This window comes from Bidens hawaiensis, unplaced genomic scaffold, assembly GCF_021521415.1.
Source record: "Bidens hawaiensis isolate Kalapana, Puna unplaced genomic scaffold, B.hawaiensis_p1.1 tig00011436_1, whole genome shotgun sequence".
NCBI lineage: Eukaryota > Viridiplantae > Streptophyta > Magnoliopsida > Asterales > Asteraceae > Bidens > Bidens hawaiensis.
Window position 1 is genome coordinate 453,193 of NW_027491890.1, and position 15,781 is coordinate 468,973.

The following is a 15,781-nucleotide window of genomic DNA, read 5'->3' on the forward strand; positions in this document are numbered from 1 at the left end:
AACTAACAAAAATATGCAGCTTTGGCATATTTAAGTAATAAATCTTGTTAGGAAACAAATATTCTTGAAATACAAGAAAAAGAAGAAAAGATTACTAGAACTGAAGACCGTGTTCTCGTCTGAATCAGCAAGTGCCTGAATGTAAGGCCCCGTTACCGGTAGCCCTACTTTCGTGTTGGATTTACTCATAAACACAGTTCTAAATATCAGAGTTAATTTAAAACTTTACGCGGAATATAAAACTTTCATAAAACATTACATAATTCATAACTTGTCTCAAAACATCCTTTGTCTTTCAACATTAAAGCATTAAAATTAAAACATCATAAGTCTTCAGATGCCAGGCTCTTATTCTTCTGCCATGTGTCCCCACTCAAGCCAGCTGTCTCATCCTACTCACCTGCGTGCATACTAAAAGTCAGCTACGCTGAGTGAGTTCTAGTTAATCATACGTTATACAATACACAATAAATTATATTCTTTCATTCACACTTTCATACTTTCTTACTTTCATACTTTCTTACTTCCACATCTTACGTTATAAAGAGCATTACGCACTGCATTCCTCGAGTATTATTAGGGCTCGGTACCCTCCTTCCTCGAGTATTATTAGGGCTCGGTACCCTCTTTCCTCGAGTATTATTAGGGTTCGGTTCCCTAGTTCTCGAATATTAGCAGGGTTCGATTCCCTCTTTGTTACCATACAACCATACTTTCATTTTATTTTATTAACTTTATCACATTCATACACATAAGCATACATATCATACTTACCTTATTCTTAGCGCTGCAACCTGACAGTACGTGCAATATCCGAAGATCGTTCACGTACCGTCAAGCAATCATTCATATCTATCACATATATCACATATGGCATACACTTATCACTTAGGATAAATGTATTAACAAACACATCGAGTATGCACGCAGCCCCGAAAACATAACAAGGAATGGGGCTAGAAACTCACCTGAATCCTGTTACGCTCTCCGTTAATAGTTATTCCCTTCTTGAGTTGTGCACGGCTAACTGTATAATATTTACACGTATCAATTAATTACTACTACTCATGTTGTATTTCTATCTTTATATGACCCACAACGAACGGGGGTCCGGGGGCAGCGCCCCTGGTAGCGGGGTCTAGGGGCGGCAGCCCCTAGTAGGGTCCAAGGGGCAGAGCCCCTGGCTGGGGTCGAGCTGCCAGGTCAGCTTGGAAAAATTTTATTTACATTAACTGTCTTAACACATTTTCCATTAGGTTTTTAATTTATTTTCTAAGCGAACTTAACTTTAGGCGAAGTTAAACCTTAAGCGAACTTAGCTTTAGGCGAAGTTAAACCTTAGGCGAACTTAGCTTTAGGCGAAGTTAAACCTTAGGCGAACTTAGCTTTAGGCGAAGTTAAACCTTAGGCGAACTTAGCTTTAGGCGAAGTTAAACCATATGCGAACTTAGCTTTAGGCGAAGTTAAACCTTAGGCGAACTTAGCTTTAGGCGAAGTTAAACCTTAGGCGAACTTAGCTTTAGGCGAAGTTCATCAGGCGAACTTAGCTTGCAGGCGAAGTTCATCAGGCGAACTTAGCTTGCAGGCGAAGTTGTCGTCTGCAGGTTCTGTTCGCTCTTAAATCCTTCGTTCCTTAACCAAATAACTCGATTTAGGTACCCATGGAATCGTCTGACCAGCGCCTACAAACCCCAACTATCAAATCGACCTAACATCGATGTTTAGAGGGTGCGATTTAGGCATATAGGTTACGGGTCCTTTTTATCAATCGATTAACCCATCAAATCATAACCATTTTCAGTAAGTTTAGCTTTGTTGGATTCGTTTTTACCATACAAACTCAGATTTACCATTTCTCAAATCAAACCGAACCTATACGAACGATTTCTAACCATAAACGTACCTTGAACGAGTCGAACTTACGAACACGAGCTGGTCTTGTTGCTTTGGTTCGTCACGACGATCTAGCACCAACTAACGTTTACTCTCTCTCGGATCCTGCTTGTTTATGGTGTGTGTGTTTTTGAATGTGTAGAGATTAGAATGGAAAGAGATGAGGTTTAGGGTTTTATGGTGGTTTAGGGGATATTTATATCCCTTAAAGCCCATGGACCTAAGGCCCATTCTCATTTAACCCATCTCAATTAATCTAAGTCCATGATCCGTTCTTTACACGATATTAATTAATTAATAACGCGAAATCACTAAACGTAACTTTCTTTATTTAACATTATAAATTTTAGGATGTTACACTGAATCCGTCCATGATAAGGATAACCACCTCGATCAAAGGCCACGGCTGTGATCCCTTTCTCTATGCACGACTTTGCAATCGCTTCCCCAATTTTCTTAGCTACATCCTGACACCAAAAACCGTCTTAAAGTTACACCTTATGCATACACCTATTATTGATATTGCTAGTGTATACTCTGCAAATTGATTCAATATTTGAAACGCTACTTACAATTGTGGGACCAGAGGTGAAATCAAACTCCTCAGAGAGCGGTTTCTGCATCGTGGAAGCTGATGCAAGAGTATGCATTTTAGTATCATCAATCACCTGGACATACAGATGCTTGTTGGACCGAAAGACGCACAATCTTGGCCATTCTGGTGTCCCCTCCACCTAAAATATATGAATCATCAAAACTTTATATACCAGTAATTTACAGAAGCTGCTGCATGATGAGTAATTAGGCTAAGACTTCAGAGTAAATTAGGATTGTTCAAAAGGTTCGCGACTCGCTTGAAAAAAACTCGAAAAAAGTTCAGCTAGAAAAAAATTCGTACCTAAACGAGCCTAGCCCGAGCTCAAGCCAGGGATAGGCTTGGCTTGTGGAGCGGTGGGATTTAACTCCAAATAATATACACACACACATATCATAAATTAATATATATAATAATAACATATAAAAGTATAAAAAAATAAAAAAATCAAACATAATACGCCTCTCGATATTTAAAAAAATAAATAAATATTTACATATGATGGTTCTAACGGCGATAGTATATATAATGTTATAAATTCTATTGTTTATTAATTTTGCATCAGATATATTTAAAAAAAAACATTTGTAAAAAAGAACTTAAAAAAAAGCTCCCAAAAAGACAATTAACAAGCCGGCTTGACGAGCCACGGAGCTCGAGCTTAATTTTTCAGCTGGTTCAATTAAACATGATCTATAAACTCCAATAGAAAACTCCAACCTGTAATTTAGTGTACAAAATTGATAGATACATTGAACAATACCAGAAACAAGAAAATTCAGTGTGCAAACTTAATACAAACTTCTTATAATTTGGGGAAAATAACCAAAATACTTCAATTGCTAGATATCAGATAATTAGTATAAATTAAACCGCATAAAATTGGGGAAAGTGTAAACAGTAAAGAGAACTAGGGTTAATAAGAATCACCTTCTTACGAATATGAAGAGGTAGGTCCCAGCAGAGCCCAGTTGGACCTGCAAGACTCACCTTGAACAGGGACGTCTGCGCGGTTGGACCCGCAAGACTCACCTTAAAAAGGGACGTCTGCGCAAAGACCAACTGGATCTGCAGGACCCACCACGCTCAGAGAGATGACGTCCTTACGCGCAGTACGCAAACTGTTCCCGCAGGAAAAGCCTCCCAATGGTAATGTACTCCGCTTGTTCCCGCAGCTGCGGATACTAGCCATCAGGGAAGGCTACCCGCACTAACAGCAAGGCTACACGCACAAGGCACTAACTCTCAAATAATTCAGTAGTGTCACCTGAAGAAGGAATGAGCAAGCCGGGAATACTCCCGCCCAAAGCCGGGAAAACTCCCGCCCAAATGAGCCAGTCCGTACGCTACTGGAGGATCTTTTGTACTATACCTGCCAAGGTATGGACAAAAGATCCGACCAAAGCTACGACAGCTCACTGACAACAGTACGACGAGCAGCACGCTCTAGTACTTAAAGTCACTATCAGCCGTTGCCTACTCACCAACCCCTGTCGTGGCACGTACATAGCCTGCAGTTGGTGGAAAAGGAATAGTACACAGCCGGCCATGTCACTATCAGCCGCTGCCTACCCACCAACCACCAGCATGGCACGTGCGTAGCCCACAGTTGGTCGAAAAGGAATATTATACAGCTGGCTGTACCTGCTTGGACACCTACCTTCGGCTATAAATACTCCAACACCTTGGAACGGTATCATATCTTATTATCATATCTCATAATATATGCTCTAGTCATTTCTCTTAATATACACTTATATTCAAGAGCAATCTAGTCTGATTCTCACGCCGGAGGGTGGTCACAAGGAGGTACCCCCCTCCCTTCTCAGTGACGAGCTCACGGTGTCTGTTTTGCAGGTCATCAGAAGAATAACCATCTTGCCGGACCTAACCCTCGTGGGAAACATCTATTTAACCCCCAGATTATCCGTAGTCTGCCGGGGTCACTTAGTGTTTCTTCAGAATACGAGCGTGACGAGCTTTCCTGTTATCTTGACGAGTTTTGGCGGACGCTTGTACCACCAGAGAGGTTGTTATCCGGTGAGATGACGATGAAATTAACGGCGGTTGAACCAACAGCTTCTGGTGCCGATGAAGGTTTGAGTAGGAGCAAGTGCTCTGTAGAAATGACAGCGAAATTGATGACATTGTTGCTGTGTTTATCTCACGCACCTGTTGTTTGTTCTTCGTTTATGCAGACTTCAACTGAAGATAACGTTTTATTGAACAGATAGGCGTAGGAAGTTGTGATCTTTTTGGTTTTTACACAAATGGTTTCTTGGTCGACTAAGCTCGAGCTCGATTTGTTTTGAACTTGGAGGGCTCAGGCTTGAGTTTGACTCGTTTTGTTATTTATTTATTAATTTTTGTATGTTTTTAGTTATCTTTATACAATTTTAATTATAATTTTATATACAATATACTATTAATGATATAGTTATTTTTATGATAATTTCACATATAATATATATTATTATATAAAAACACTAGTTTTTATCCCTCGTATTACGGGGCTATTTACATTATTCGTTTTTAATATTTATATATTTTGTTGAGTTTAATTTTATTTATTGTAAAGAAATTTATAATATACTTAGAGTTTGATGATAAAAGGGTTTCACAAATAACTAAGATGAAATAACCCGGTTTAAAAGTTATCTGGTTTTGATGAGATCTAAGATCCGCTTATTTTTTTTTATAAAATTGTTTCTTATAAATAATATCTTTTAAAAAAATCATATAATAATTTTTAGTATATCCTATTTTATAGGATTTTCATATCAATAATTTGGTGAGAATAATTTTTAATTTAATGAGACGTTATAACCCGTTTAAGGAATATCTGGATTTGGTAAGACTCATACCCATGAATTCGGGTCAAATGCATGAGAAGCCTCAATTTAAAAATCAAGCAAATCTGGTGACTCTTAAAAAAGGGGGAGCGACCGAATCGCGACACATATGATTTTTATGCTTTCATTAACATAGATTATAGATATATTTGGTATATTAAATAAAATTTATATAAATAATACACTTGTTTAATGTTTAGATTCACGAGCCTAAACAAGTTTATTTATAAGGTTCAAGCTCAGGCTCAAGCTCGTTTTGGCTTGGCAATATTCAAACTTTTAACGAGCCAATCTTGAGTAGCTTACACATTAGCTCGGCTCGCTTTCACCCCTAGGTTAGAGGGTTGAAGTTGTATACTTAGGGGGTGTTTGGCCTAGCTTTTTTTTATAAAATAAGTTTAATTTGGTGTTTGGTTTAGCTTTTCTAGCTTATGCTTATAAGCTTATATATGCTAATTTGAAGAAGCTTACTTGAATATGGTTTTTTAGCTTATTTGAAGAAACTTATTTGTTTAAGGGGGTAAAATACTCATTTGCCTTTAAATGGTGATGGATTAATAATATTGAAGCAACTTATTACTAAAACAAATTAACGAATGATGGATTTAACAACTTATTAAGACGTATAATCAACTTATAGAATATAAGCTAATCCAAACACTTATAAAGAGCTTATCAAATAATAGAAAATAAGCTATGAGCTACTTTAAAATATAAGCACAAGCTAAAAAATAAAAGCTAGGCCAAACATCCCCTAAGGGTGTTTAGGTTCACATGCCTAACTTATTTTAAGAATCAAGCTCGTTGAAGCTCGGCCAACATCAAACTTTTAACAAGCCGATCTTAGGTAACTCACGAACCAACTCGGGTCATTTGCAACCCCCTAGATTAGAGGATTGAGATTGTATTATCATTCATATCGGTTGGTTGTAATGCATGCACACTTGTGAAACATCTAAATGGGTGGTAATAAATATCTGAATGGGTTTGTGGGTTGAAGTTAAAATTTTCATTGGGTGTGTGTGTGTGTGAGGTCATGATGAATTCTGTTATGTAAATTGTGTTTTCTCTTGCCATCAAATTTGGTTCTAATAAAATTATTCTCTCTTTGTCCTAATTCAATTGTGTTGCTAATCTGTTGTCTATCAATCTCTGATCATTACATTGGTGCTTGCATTGTCCATCCGCTACGATACGATGGCTGATGGAACTCGCTCGAAGATCATTGATGAAAGCCTGAAATCCTTGCATGAGTCTCAACAACAGATGCAGGCGAATCAAGCGAGCCTCCGATCGGATTTGGATTCGATATCAACTTCCCTGGAAGAACAAAAGAAGATGTTGAATATGGTGTTAGCTAACATGGGTCCTCGCACATCGTCGTTCAACGCTGAATCTTCTTCTGGTGGTTCTCGCCATAAGCCTGCTCCCATTTACCTTACCCGTTTTGCAGGCGAGCATCCGGAGCGTTGGGTTGCACAAGCGAATCGTTACTTTGATTTTTACTCCATTCCTGAACCCGATCGACTCACAATAGCCTCGTTCTATTTGACGGTGGTGCGTGCGATTGGTATGATTGGATGCAGAGGAATTACAAACTTGCAGGGTGGGAAAATTTTACGGAATCCTTAATCCAACGTTTTATGGCTCGTGAATTGGAAGAACCGGAAGGAATACTCGCTAAACTGCAACAAACATCGACGGTGGCAGAATATAGAGGTCGGTTCGAACAAGTGTCTAATCGTGCAATGATTTTGCCGCCGGCTTTCCTTGTCCGATGCTTCATATCCGGATTTAGGGATGACATAAAGCAATCGGTACTTGTTCATCAGCCGACGGCCTTGGAGGACGCTATGCGATTGGCTCAACTGCATGAGAACAGAATTAACCTGGAAAAGGGCTATTTCATTAAAATCATTAAACAATACATCAGCTGTAAACTCAAATCCTGATATTTGAACAATACACGATTACTGATATCGACTTTTAATTCAAGTTACACTAGATAACATGTTTTAGAACTTGTGCCGATGTATGAAACCTCACTCTACAAACACTGATTTCATAACACATTTCCCAACACCTGCAAACCAGTCGACGCATGAATGAACGGCACGGGCCAGCTTTTAACTCAAGTAATACAAGTCTTCACAGTTCTTACACCTGCAAACCAGCAAACAGCTACAATCTGAACACAATCAATCTTCAACTCCAGCCCGTTTGTCAGTTTGATACATACAAAATGCCATCAACATTTAAACAATTTGTGCTTTTATCGTTTGATTTATAAACTTTGGTCCTTGACAAACGGGTGCATCAATAGTTCAGCAGCGGTCGGTCTATTGTTTTGGTTAACTTGTAAACACTTGCGAATAAAATCCTGTGCCTCTAACGATAATGTTTCAAGAATAGGCGGGAGTTCACCCCTACCAATTCTGAACAAAGCTTGCATCTGTCAAACCGAAACATCATTCATGTTTTCATTACAACAATATAACCTAATGACTGTTATAAAGAGTTTTAAATACGAATTAAGAACAAACCCCTTCCAAGTGAGAATATGGAATTTTGCTTGTTAACATCTCCAAAACCGTGCATCCGAGGCTCCATATATCAGCTGCAAGTCCATACCCGTTATTCTTTCGATTAACAACCTGGTACCCCAATAATAAATTGTCAAGCGATAATATTCTCCAACATAATCCCTTCTGATAAATATAAACTGAGATATTAAAGAAACCTCTGGTGCCATCCAATATGGAGTTCCTTTGCACGATTTAATATCATTCAATTTTGTCGCCTGCGATCATAAACTAAAATAATTAATCAGTTGAACAAATGAGGAAAAAGATGTGCGTCTGTTACCTTTGCCAGCCCAAAATCTGCAAGCTTCACCGATCCGCTTGCATCGACCAATATATTAGCACATTTAATATCCCTAGAGGATGAATATGAAATGCTCAAATGAGAATAAAGATCAAACTGTAAAATAATGAATTTATGGTTATGTTCAAAGTACAACTTTTACCTATGAACCACGTTACGCTCATGAAGGTAATTTAAGTCTCCTAGAATCTGCCTAGTGTATGAAGACACTTGGGAATCTCCAAGGTGATACTTATGATAAAGACTTGCTAGTGAACCTTTTGTTACAAGCTCAAGGAAAATGTATAGTTTGCCATCACCCTAAACAGTAAAACACCATTTCTTCAAGAAAAGTCAACACTTATCATAGATATAGAAAATAAGCAAGTGTAAACTTGTTTTGCTCTAAAGATATATAAAAATGCATACTGTATCAGTCCCAAGATACCGAACTATGTTCTCGTGTTGGAATTGGCTTAATAAAGAAATCTCCTAAAACAGCATAGAAAAAACAGGAATACATTAGTATGCAGCAACAACTCGAACGAGAAAAACAGCCAATAAACCACCTGTTCAAGCTGAACAATGCTCTGCTTTCCTTGGCTTCCTTCCTCGAGCAGAGAAACCTCCTTAACAGCAAAGAATAACCCGTGTCTGCAAACAAACATCTATATCATACGAAATAAACAATTCCCATATCAACATTTTTTGATCTCCTTGACATGTTGTAGAACAGTGCAGCATGAAAACAGAAGTGATTCTTAGTTTACATAAAAGAAAGCACAACATTTACTTAACTATTTCAAGAAGTCGAACCGAAAGAGATGGCCGACAAGTCACATCCTAAAAACCTTCTTACAGTAGCATTAATAACCACCTAACAATATGTAACAACTGAATGTCTAAATTTGAATGACTTTCTTTTCTCTCTTAATGTTTTAAAGTTAAAGCTTTTTGATCATTCTACTAGTTAAAAGTTTCTTTATGTAAGACAAATGCATATGCAGCTTCAAGGAAGTTTAACAACAATTACATAACATCTACAACTGCAACGAAAATTCAAACAACTTACTTGGTGAAGCCTTCACAAACCGTTCCATACGACCCCCTTCCAAGAAAATCCCCCTTCTGCCAGTTCGTAATACTACACTTCAACGGTCCATTAGGCGACAGCGAATCAACTTCAGTTGCCGCATTTGAAGACAACTCATCCTCATCATCCTCAACCACATCTTCACTTAAATTCACATCCAATCCAGATAAAACATTAACTTCTTCCACCATACTAGCAAATCCCCAATGCGAACCGATGCTATCTTCCACCACGACAACCGGTGGAGTCGCAAGCACCGGAGGCCGAACACCCTTAATCCCACTTTGACAAGTCACATAACTCTTCTCACTAACTCCACATAACCGATATATCACTGATATATCGGCGATATCGACTGCTTAGTTTTAAACACAATATATTAATTTACTTTATAATGATAAAATTTATAAAACACAACAATATTCAGTTATATTCTCGTTTGATGTTTAATCTTTTCATTTTTGTAAATGGCTTTCCTTACTTTTTATTTTACAGGGATGCAACGGAAAGTTTGTTATTGAAAGGTTTTATCAAAAGTGATAAGTAAATAACATCACTACTAATGTCCATTGTCGGTTTAACGGTTTCTTATTCCAATCAGACCAGAAAAGCCGAAATTTCATATCTGTTCATAGGGTTGAAAATGAACATAATAAATACAAACAATGCCTTGTTCGTGTCTGTTTGTTAAAGGAAATAATGTGTTCACGAACATTTACCGAACGAGATTTTATGTTCATGCTCGTTCATTAAGGAAATGTGTGTCTTCATGTACGGTTTACGAACACAAATAAAATCAACAGAGCCTAGAGAGTGAGACCGATGTGTTCATCCATGTGAATAATGAAAGCCTGTAAACGAATTGAACGAACACGAACAAGGGCATGCTCGTGTTAGTTTATTTAACTTTAAATAAACACGAACACTTAATCGGACAAATATCTATGTTCATGTTCGTTTATTTAAAAAATGAACATTTGTGTTTGTTTGTCTAAAATCTAAACAAACTAATCGAACAAAGATAAAAGAACATATATGAACAAATGTAAATGAACATAAATGAACAACAATGAAAACATAACACAATTTAACAAATATAAAACATTTGAATAGATGACTTATCCAGATAATATTTAATTATTTTGTATTAATACATAAAAAACATAGACATAAACGAATAAAAATAAACGAACATAGACGAACGGAACATGTGTTCATATTCGTTCGTTTATTAAATAGACGAACTTTATATCAAACGGTTCATGAACATTTCACTGAACATTCAGTTCGTTAACAGACCTATCCTTTCATGTGTTAACTGCGTGTTATCCTAACAGATCATAATCATCAATTACACGTTACCAAGTTACATGTTACCTACTTCATCAGAAAAGAAAATCAATAAAAGGTTACATAACATGTTACTATGCAAACTTGTTTATTTTGTTTTAAACAACTCATATGATAATAACAAACAATTAGGCTTAGAAAAACAAGAAAAACACACACACAAATTTCTGTGAAAATTTCACAAAAACAAGCCCTCACGCCAAAGACATCATCAATTCCAAAACCAACACCGAACAAGAAAATAACTTCTCCCTATCTCTCTCACACACAGTCACATACTCGCCGGTGCTGTTTACACGGCGGCAATCACACAGTACACACATACTATCTAATTCACACAACCAAGAAGATAATACACACGACGAATTAGGGTTTTTTTTTCGGGTGTTATTTTGATCCAACGGTTGAGGGTTGGAGTCAATTTTGGATATTTTTCGTAAATTTTACGAATTTAGGATACCCTTTTGGTCATTATTCAGGGCCGTGTATTGAACGAACAGAATTAGGGTTTCGATTTGTTTTGCCTAATTTGGACGGTTTCAAGATTAGGGTTTGGTGATTGTATGCAATGGGATATAGACGTTTTTAAGTTTAGGGTTTGATGCTAGTGCTAATTGAACTTATTTATAAGATGAGGGTCTGGTGAGTTTTGATTGGAATTGAAGTTTTGGTGGATACAATGATGTTTTATGGATTGTTTTAGCTGATGGTAGTGGTGTTGTTGAATAAAGTTTGAAACTTGATCGGAAAAAAAGGTGCGGTTGTTGTTTTTTATTTTGTTTTTATGATGTTCAATATTAGCTATGGAAAGAAGTGAGCCAACGTTTGTACCCGAATGGTTAAAGAGTACCCAATCATCCACATTGCACTCTGGTAATTCTGTTATATTTTAGTTAGTCATATCTTAATTAGTATTAACTTAATTAGTCTTAACTTTGATAATGTTGTTTTGTATCTTTGTAGATGAACAAGGTGTGTCAAGGACATTAAGAAATAAGTCGCTTGTTAACATAAGTGATAAAGACTTAGGACGGCCTTTGGTTTCAGAAAAGACAACTTCTTCGTTTTTTAGACGTGCGTCTAGTAGTAACGGGTCACCGTACTTGAGGTCTTACGGTAGTTTTGATCAGTATTCCGATAAGGAAAAGTCAGAAAGTAGGCATCGTTATTCTGATCCTTTTTTACCAAGTAGGTTTGAAAAAGACGGGTTAAGACGTTCACAATCAAGTGTCTCTACTAAGCGTGGCGAGTCATGGCCCAGGAAATTCGTAGCTGACTCAACCACTGGTGGTGGTTTATGGTCCGGTGGCAGCATTGGTGGTGTAAAGACCGCTTTTGAGCGAGATTTCCCGTCACTAGGGGCTGAAGAGAAACAAGCTGATGGTGAGATTGGTAGAGTCCCATCTCCTGGTTTGAGTGCTATTCAGAGCTTGCCGATCGGTAACGCAGCAGTGATTGGTGGTGATGGGTGGACCTCTGCACTGGCGGAGGTGCCAGTTATAGTTGGGAGTAATGGAAACAACACATCTGTTGTACAACCGACAACTGCAAGCGTGACAACTGGTAGGAACATGGCTGAAACTTTAGCACAGGGTCCGCCTAGGTCTCAGACTACTCCTCAGGTAGCTGAAGAATATTTTGCATAATGCATCGTTTGATGTTATGTATTGCGTACTTATGTTTATTGATGTTCATGTAGTTGTCGGTTGGAACTCAAAGGCTTGAGGAGCTTGCTGTTAAGCAATCGAGGCAGTTGATTCCCGTGACTCCTTCCATGCCTAAGCCTTTGGTAAGACTGTTTGTAAACCTTTTGTTGTTTCTTACTTAGGTCGTAACATAGAACTGGTTTACATATCTGTCCTACTAGTAATTTAGCACCTAATTTAGTAATTCAGGTATGGGTGACATAAAGTGTTACGCGGATAAATCGTTTTACTTTGAGTTTGAATGCTTCTTTTAGCACAGGCTGTTACATCTTTAGAAGTGCTAAACTTAATAATAATTCTTGTTCAGAAGTTGCATTTGAGATGAAAATTTACCGTCTGATAAATGCATATGCCAGTGAAGTAGTGAACTGTCTTTTATAAACTTCTCTTTCCATTTTGTAAGTTGAAATATTTTTACTTGAAGTTCTTTTATGATGAATATATACCTTTTGTAAATTGCATACACTGGTGACTTGCAATATTTTTATTTGAATGCTTATATGTGTTTACTTGTGTTACCTGTGCTTCTACCCATGCAAACATGTATGTATAATGTATCTATTCATTTAAACGTGTAACTAAAAAGTCATATTAATGCCAATTAAAGGAATTCTAGTGTTGGTTAAACTAATATTTATAATTATTCATGTCCGTCACCAAATTTATAATCATATATCTGCAGAACAAATGCTTATTCATATTTTTCTTACTTTTTTAGGTGTTAAACTCTTCTGATAAAGCAAAGCCAAAGGTGGCTCAAGTACAGCTAGTCAACTCCCCTCGATCTGTCTCTACTAAGTTTGACTCTCCAAAGACACCTACTGTGGGAAAACTTCACGTGCTTAAACCTTCACGCGAAAGGAATGGCGTCACCCCAGTTGCAAAGGACACCTTGAGCCCCACAGCCGGTGCCAAATTACCAAACAGTCTTCTTGCTGTACCCTCCGTTGTGGGACCAGTTCCGCTAAGAAACAACAATTCACCCATTGAGCGCAAGCCTGGTGCAGTGACACTGGAGAAGAGACCCTCGTCTCATGCTCGAAGCCGAAATGACTTTTTTAACCTTATGAGGAAGAAGTCTATGTCCCCTATTACTACCCCTGATGATACTGGTTCATCTATTGCTGCTAGTGAAGCTGTAACTGAGGATGGGGTCCAGCAGTCTGATAGTGAGAATAAAGATGATATGGTTTGCACTGGTGATGGTGATGTGGCAACTGAGACTTCTAGTTATAACGGGAAGAGTGATGCGATTGTTTTATCTGAGGAAGAAGAAGCTAGACTTCTGCGGGAAATGGGTTGGGAAGAAACTGCTGAAGAGGAAGAAGGCCTTACAGAAGAGGAGATAAATTCCTTTTACCGAGACGCAAGTAAGGTAAAATAATTTCTTTTTAAGTATTACTTATAGAGCAAGTTTAGTTTTTGTTTTTTAGCTATATAATAAGTTTCAAAAGCCATCCTTAAACCATGGAAGTTACAGAAATCATTATCTATGCTTATATGTTGTACTATTAGTTTACGTCATTTTCTTCAACGGACCCTAATTTTGCCTGTTAAGCAAATGAGGCCATTTTTGTCATTTTACCCCTTCAATGGAAAAAAAAGTTAAATAGTTAACTATAACTCAATCTACTTTTCTTGAGTATGTGACTTTCAGTTAAGTCTGGCTGGCAAAACGGGGGCTCGGTTTGGCTAACGGGTCCAGTTCAAAACAAATATCTTTAGAAGTATCAATTAGGTTTAGGTCAAAATGGGTCATGACCGTAACGGGTCGGGTCAAAACGGGTTGTTTTAGGAAAAAAATAGTTTTAACTGACTATGCTTGATCTTGAATTCTGAACGGGTTTGTTATTTGTGTGTGTGTGCAGTATCTAAATTTGCAGGCGGCCTCCAAGATCATCAAAGGAACACAACCAAAGCTACTGATACCGTCGTCTGACTCTAAGCTGGAATCTTGAATTTGCTGGAAAAAAGGTGTTTTGGGGTTATCTTTTTATATTGTTTGATCAAAATATTATGAGGATGGAAGTAGTAGTGAAAGAGAGGAAGTGATTTGGAAGTTTTGAAATCCTTGCAGTCAGTGAGAGTGGGTTATGATGAGTGAATAGGAATAATAAGTACATATGGGTCTCTAATAGCTTGCTGTAAACCCGTGTTTATCACTTGCTCTCACTCGACGTTTTTAAGATTTGTCTGACTTTTTAAGGTTGAAGTTTAAGAAAAGAAAAGAAAAGAAAAAAAGTGAATAGGAAATTTGCTTTGTCTTTTGTTTTTCTTTAGAAGGTCGCAGTTAAACAAAATAGTTTATGGTTTGTTATATAGTTTAAGAAAGTAAAAAAATGAAGTTTACTTTTATTTTGACACTTCTATCTATATTATTTCATTTAGCCTGCCTTGTGATCTTTTATTGCAATCGGTAAACTCGGTCAGGTAGACTTGTCAAGACGAATTGTTTTTGGCGGTTTGCGTTTATTATTTTCTTCAAATGTTATTCAGATGTGTAACTACAGCCTTAAAAAATGGAGTATATGATATATGTCAAATGGCTTGATTGGTTTGTAAGGCTGGTTTCAAGTTTCAAACCGTCAACTGAACCTTTATGTTTTGTATTTGAAACCGTAAATCTAGTAAACCGAACCGCATACTAGTAAACAGAACCATATACGTATACGATTTACTTTGCTTTGGGATGTTTGATCAATTCTAAGAGCTTATCACAAAAGGTTATTTTTTATTCCCTGGAATTGGCCCATTCTTAATTTGTTATGGGCCTATGGCTACTTAAGAGTTAAGACTGATTGGGTTAGCCACTTGGCCATAATACTTTTAGAGCTAAACCTTTTTTCCTCTTGTACATAGTTAGGATGTTTGCGGTTTAACTAAATCGGTTTGATAAAAATTGCTAACTACAGTTAGAAAAAGGCAAACCAAGCAAGTCGGGATGGTTAAGCCGCTCAAACAAGAAATAACATGGATTTCAAAACTTTTTGGGGGCCAAAGCACGTAATAAAACGGTAACCCTTTTTATAAGAAAATTTGTTTCAATCACGTGGCTCCTATGTCATCCATGCGCATATGTAATTAAAGACCACAAACTCTATCTTCAGACAATCTTAAAACCAAAAATGCCTACATATAATTAGTTACGTTTTATAATTTTGAGGCCCTAGAATAATAGGGGGCTAAAGAACTAAAATCACTACTTCATTTCATTCACGTTTGAGCCACCCCTGTGTTGTGCATGGAATTCCCCACAAGGTGGAGGTTCTTAATTGTTTATTTTTGTACTCTATAATAATTATGAACCTCAATTGTTTTTAAGTAATTATTTGTACTCGTAAACCTATTATAAGAATTCAATTATATAGTATCGTTTATAACATTCGGTATGAACTTTATTGAAAATCGAGTTGGTTTCAAAAAATGA

General features: G+C 37.2%; 2 protein-coding genes and 1 long non-coding RNA gene across 4 annotated transcripts; 1 reads left to right on the forward strand and 2 right to left on the reverse strand.

Moving 5' to 3' along the window:
- Positions 1-2,257: 2,257 nt before the first annotated feature.
- On the reverse strand, positions 2,258-4,719 carry LOC143537884 (uncharacterized). Of its 2 annotated transcripts, none has more exons than XR_013136158.1 (3): positions 4,436-4,719; positions 2,466-2,621; positions 2,258-2,360 (listed from the first exon to the last, which is right to left on the reverse strand). It is a non-coding gene; the product is annotated as an uncharacterized LOC143537884 (long non-coding RNA). The 2 variants fall into 2 exon arrangements; XR_013136159.1 differs by lacking the exon at positions 4,436-4,719 and adding an exon at positions 3,419-3,434 and having other exon boundaries at positions 2,466-2,627.
- A 2,511-nt stretch (positions 4,720-7,230) lies between these two features.
- On the reverse strand, positions 7,231-10,134 carry LOC143537936 (mitogen-activated protein kinase kinase kinase 1-like). Its single transcript, XM_077031600.1, has 9 exons — positions 10,119-10,134; positions 9,278-9,653; positions 8,775-8,859; positions 8,635-8,697; positions 8,369-8,526; positions 8,206-8,278; positions 8,081-8,140; positions 7,884-7,994; positions 7,231-7,792 (listed from the first exon to the last, which is right to left on the reverse strand). The coding sequence occupies exons 1-9, from the start codon at positions 10,132-10,134 to the stop codon at positions 7,625-7,627; spliced, it is 1,110 nt and encodes a 369-aa protein (XP_076887715.1). The 3' UTR covers positions 7,231-7,624.
- A 593-nt stretch (positions 10,135-10,727) lies between these two features.
- Positions 10,728-14,742, forward strand: LOC143537917 (uncharacterized). The gene is made up of 5 exons (XM_077031580.1): positions 10,728-11,521; positions 11,612-12,270; positions 12,348-12,437; positions 13,073-13,729; positions 14,223-14,742. Exons 1-5 carry the CDS (start codon positions 11,452-11,454, stop codon positions 14,310-14,312), a joined length of 1,566 nt encoding a protein of 521 aa, XP_076887695.1. The 5' UTR covers positions 10,728-11,451; the 3' UTR covers positions 14,313-14,742.
- Positions 14,743-15,781: the final 1,039 nt, after the last annotated feature.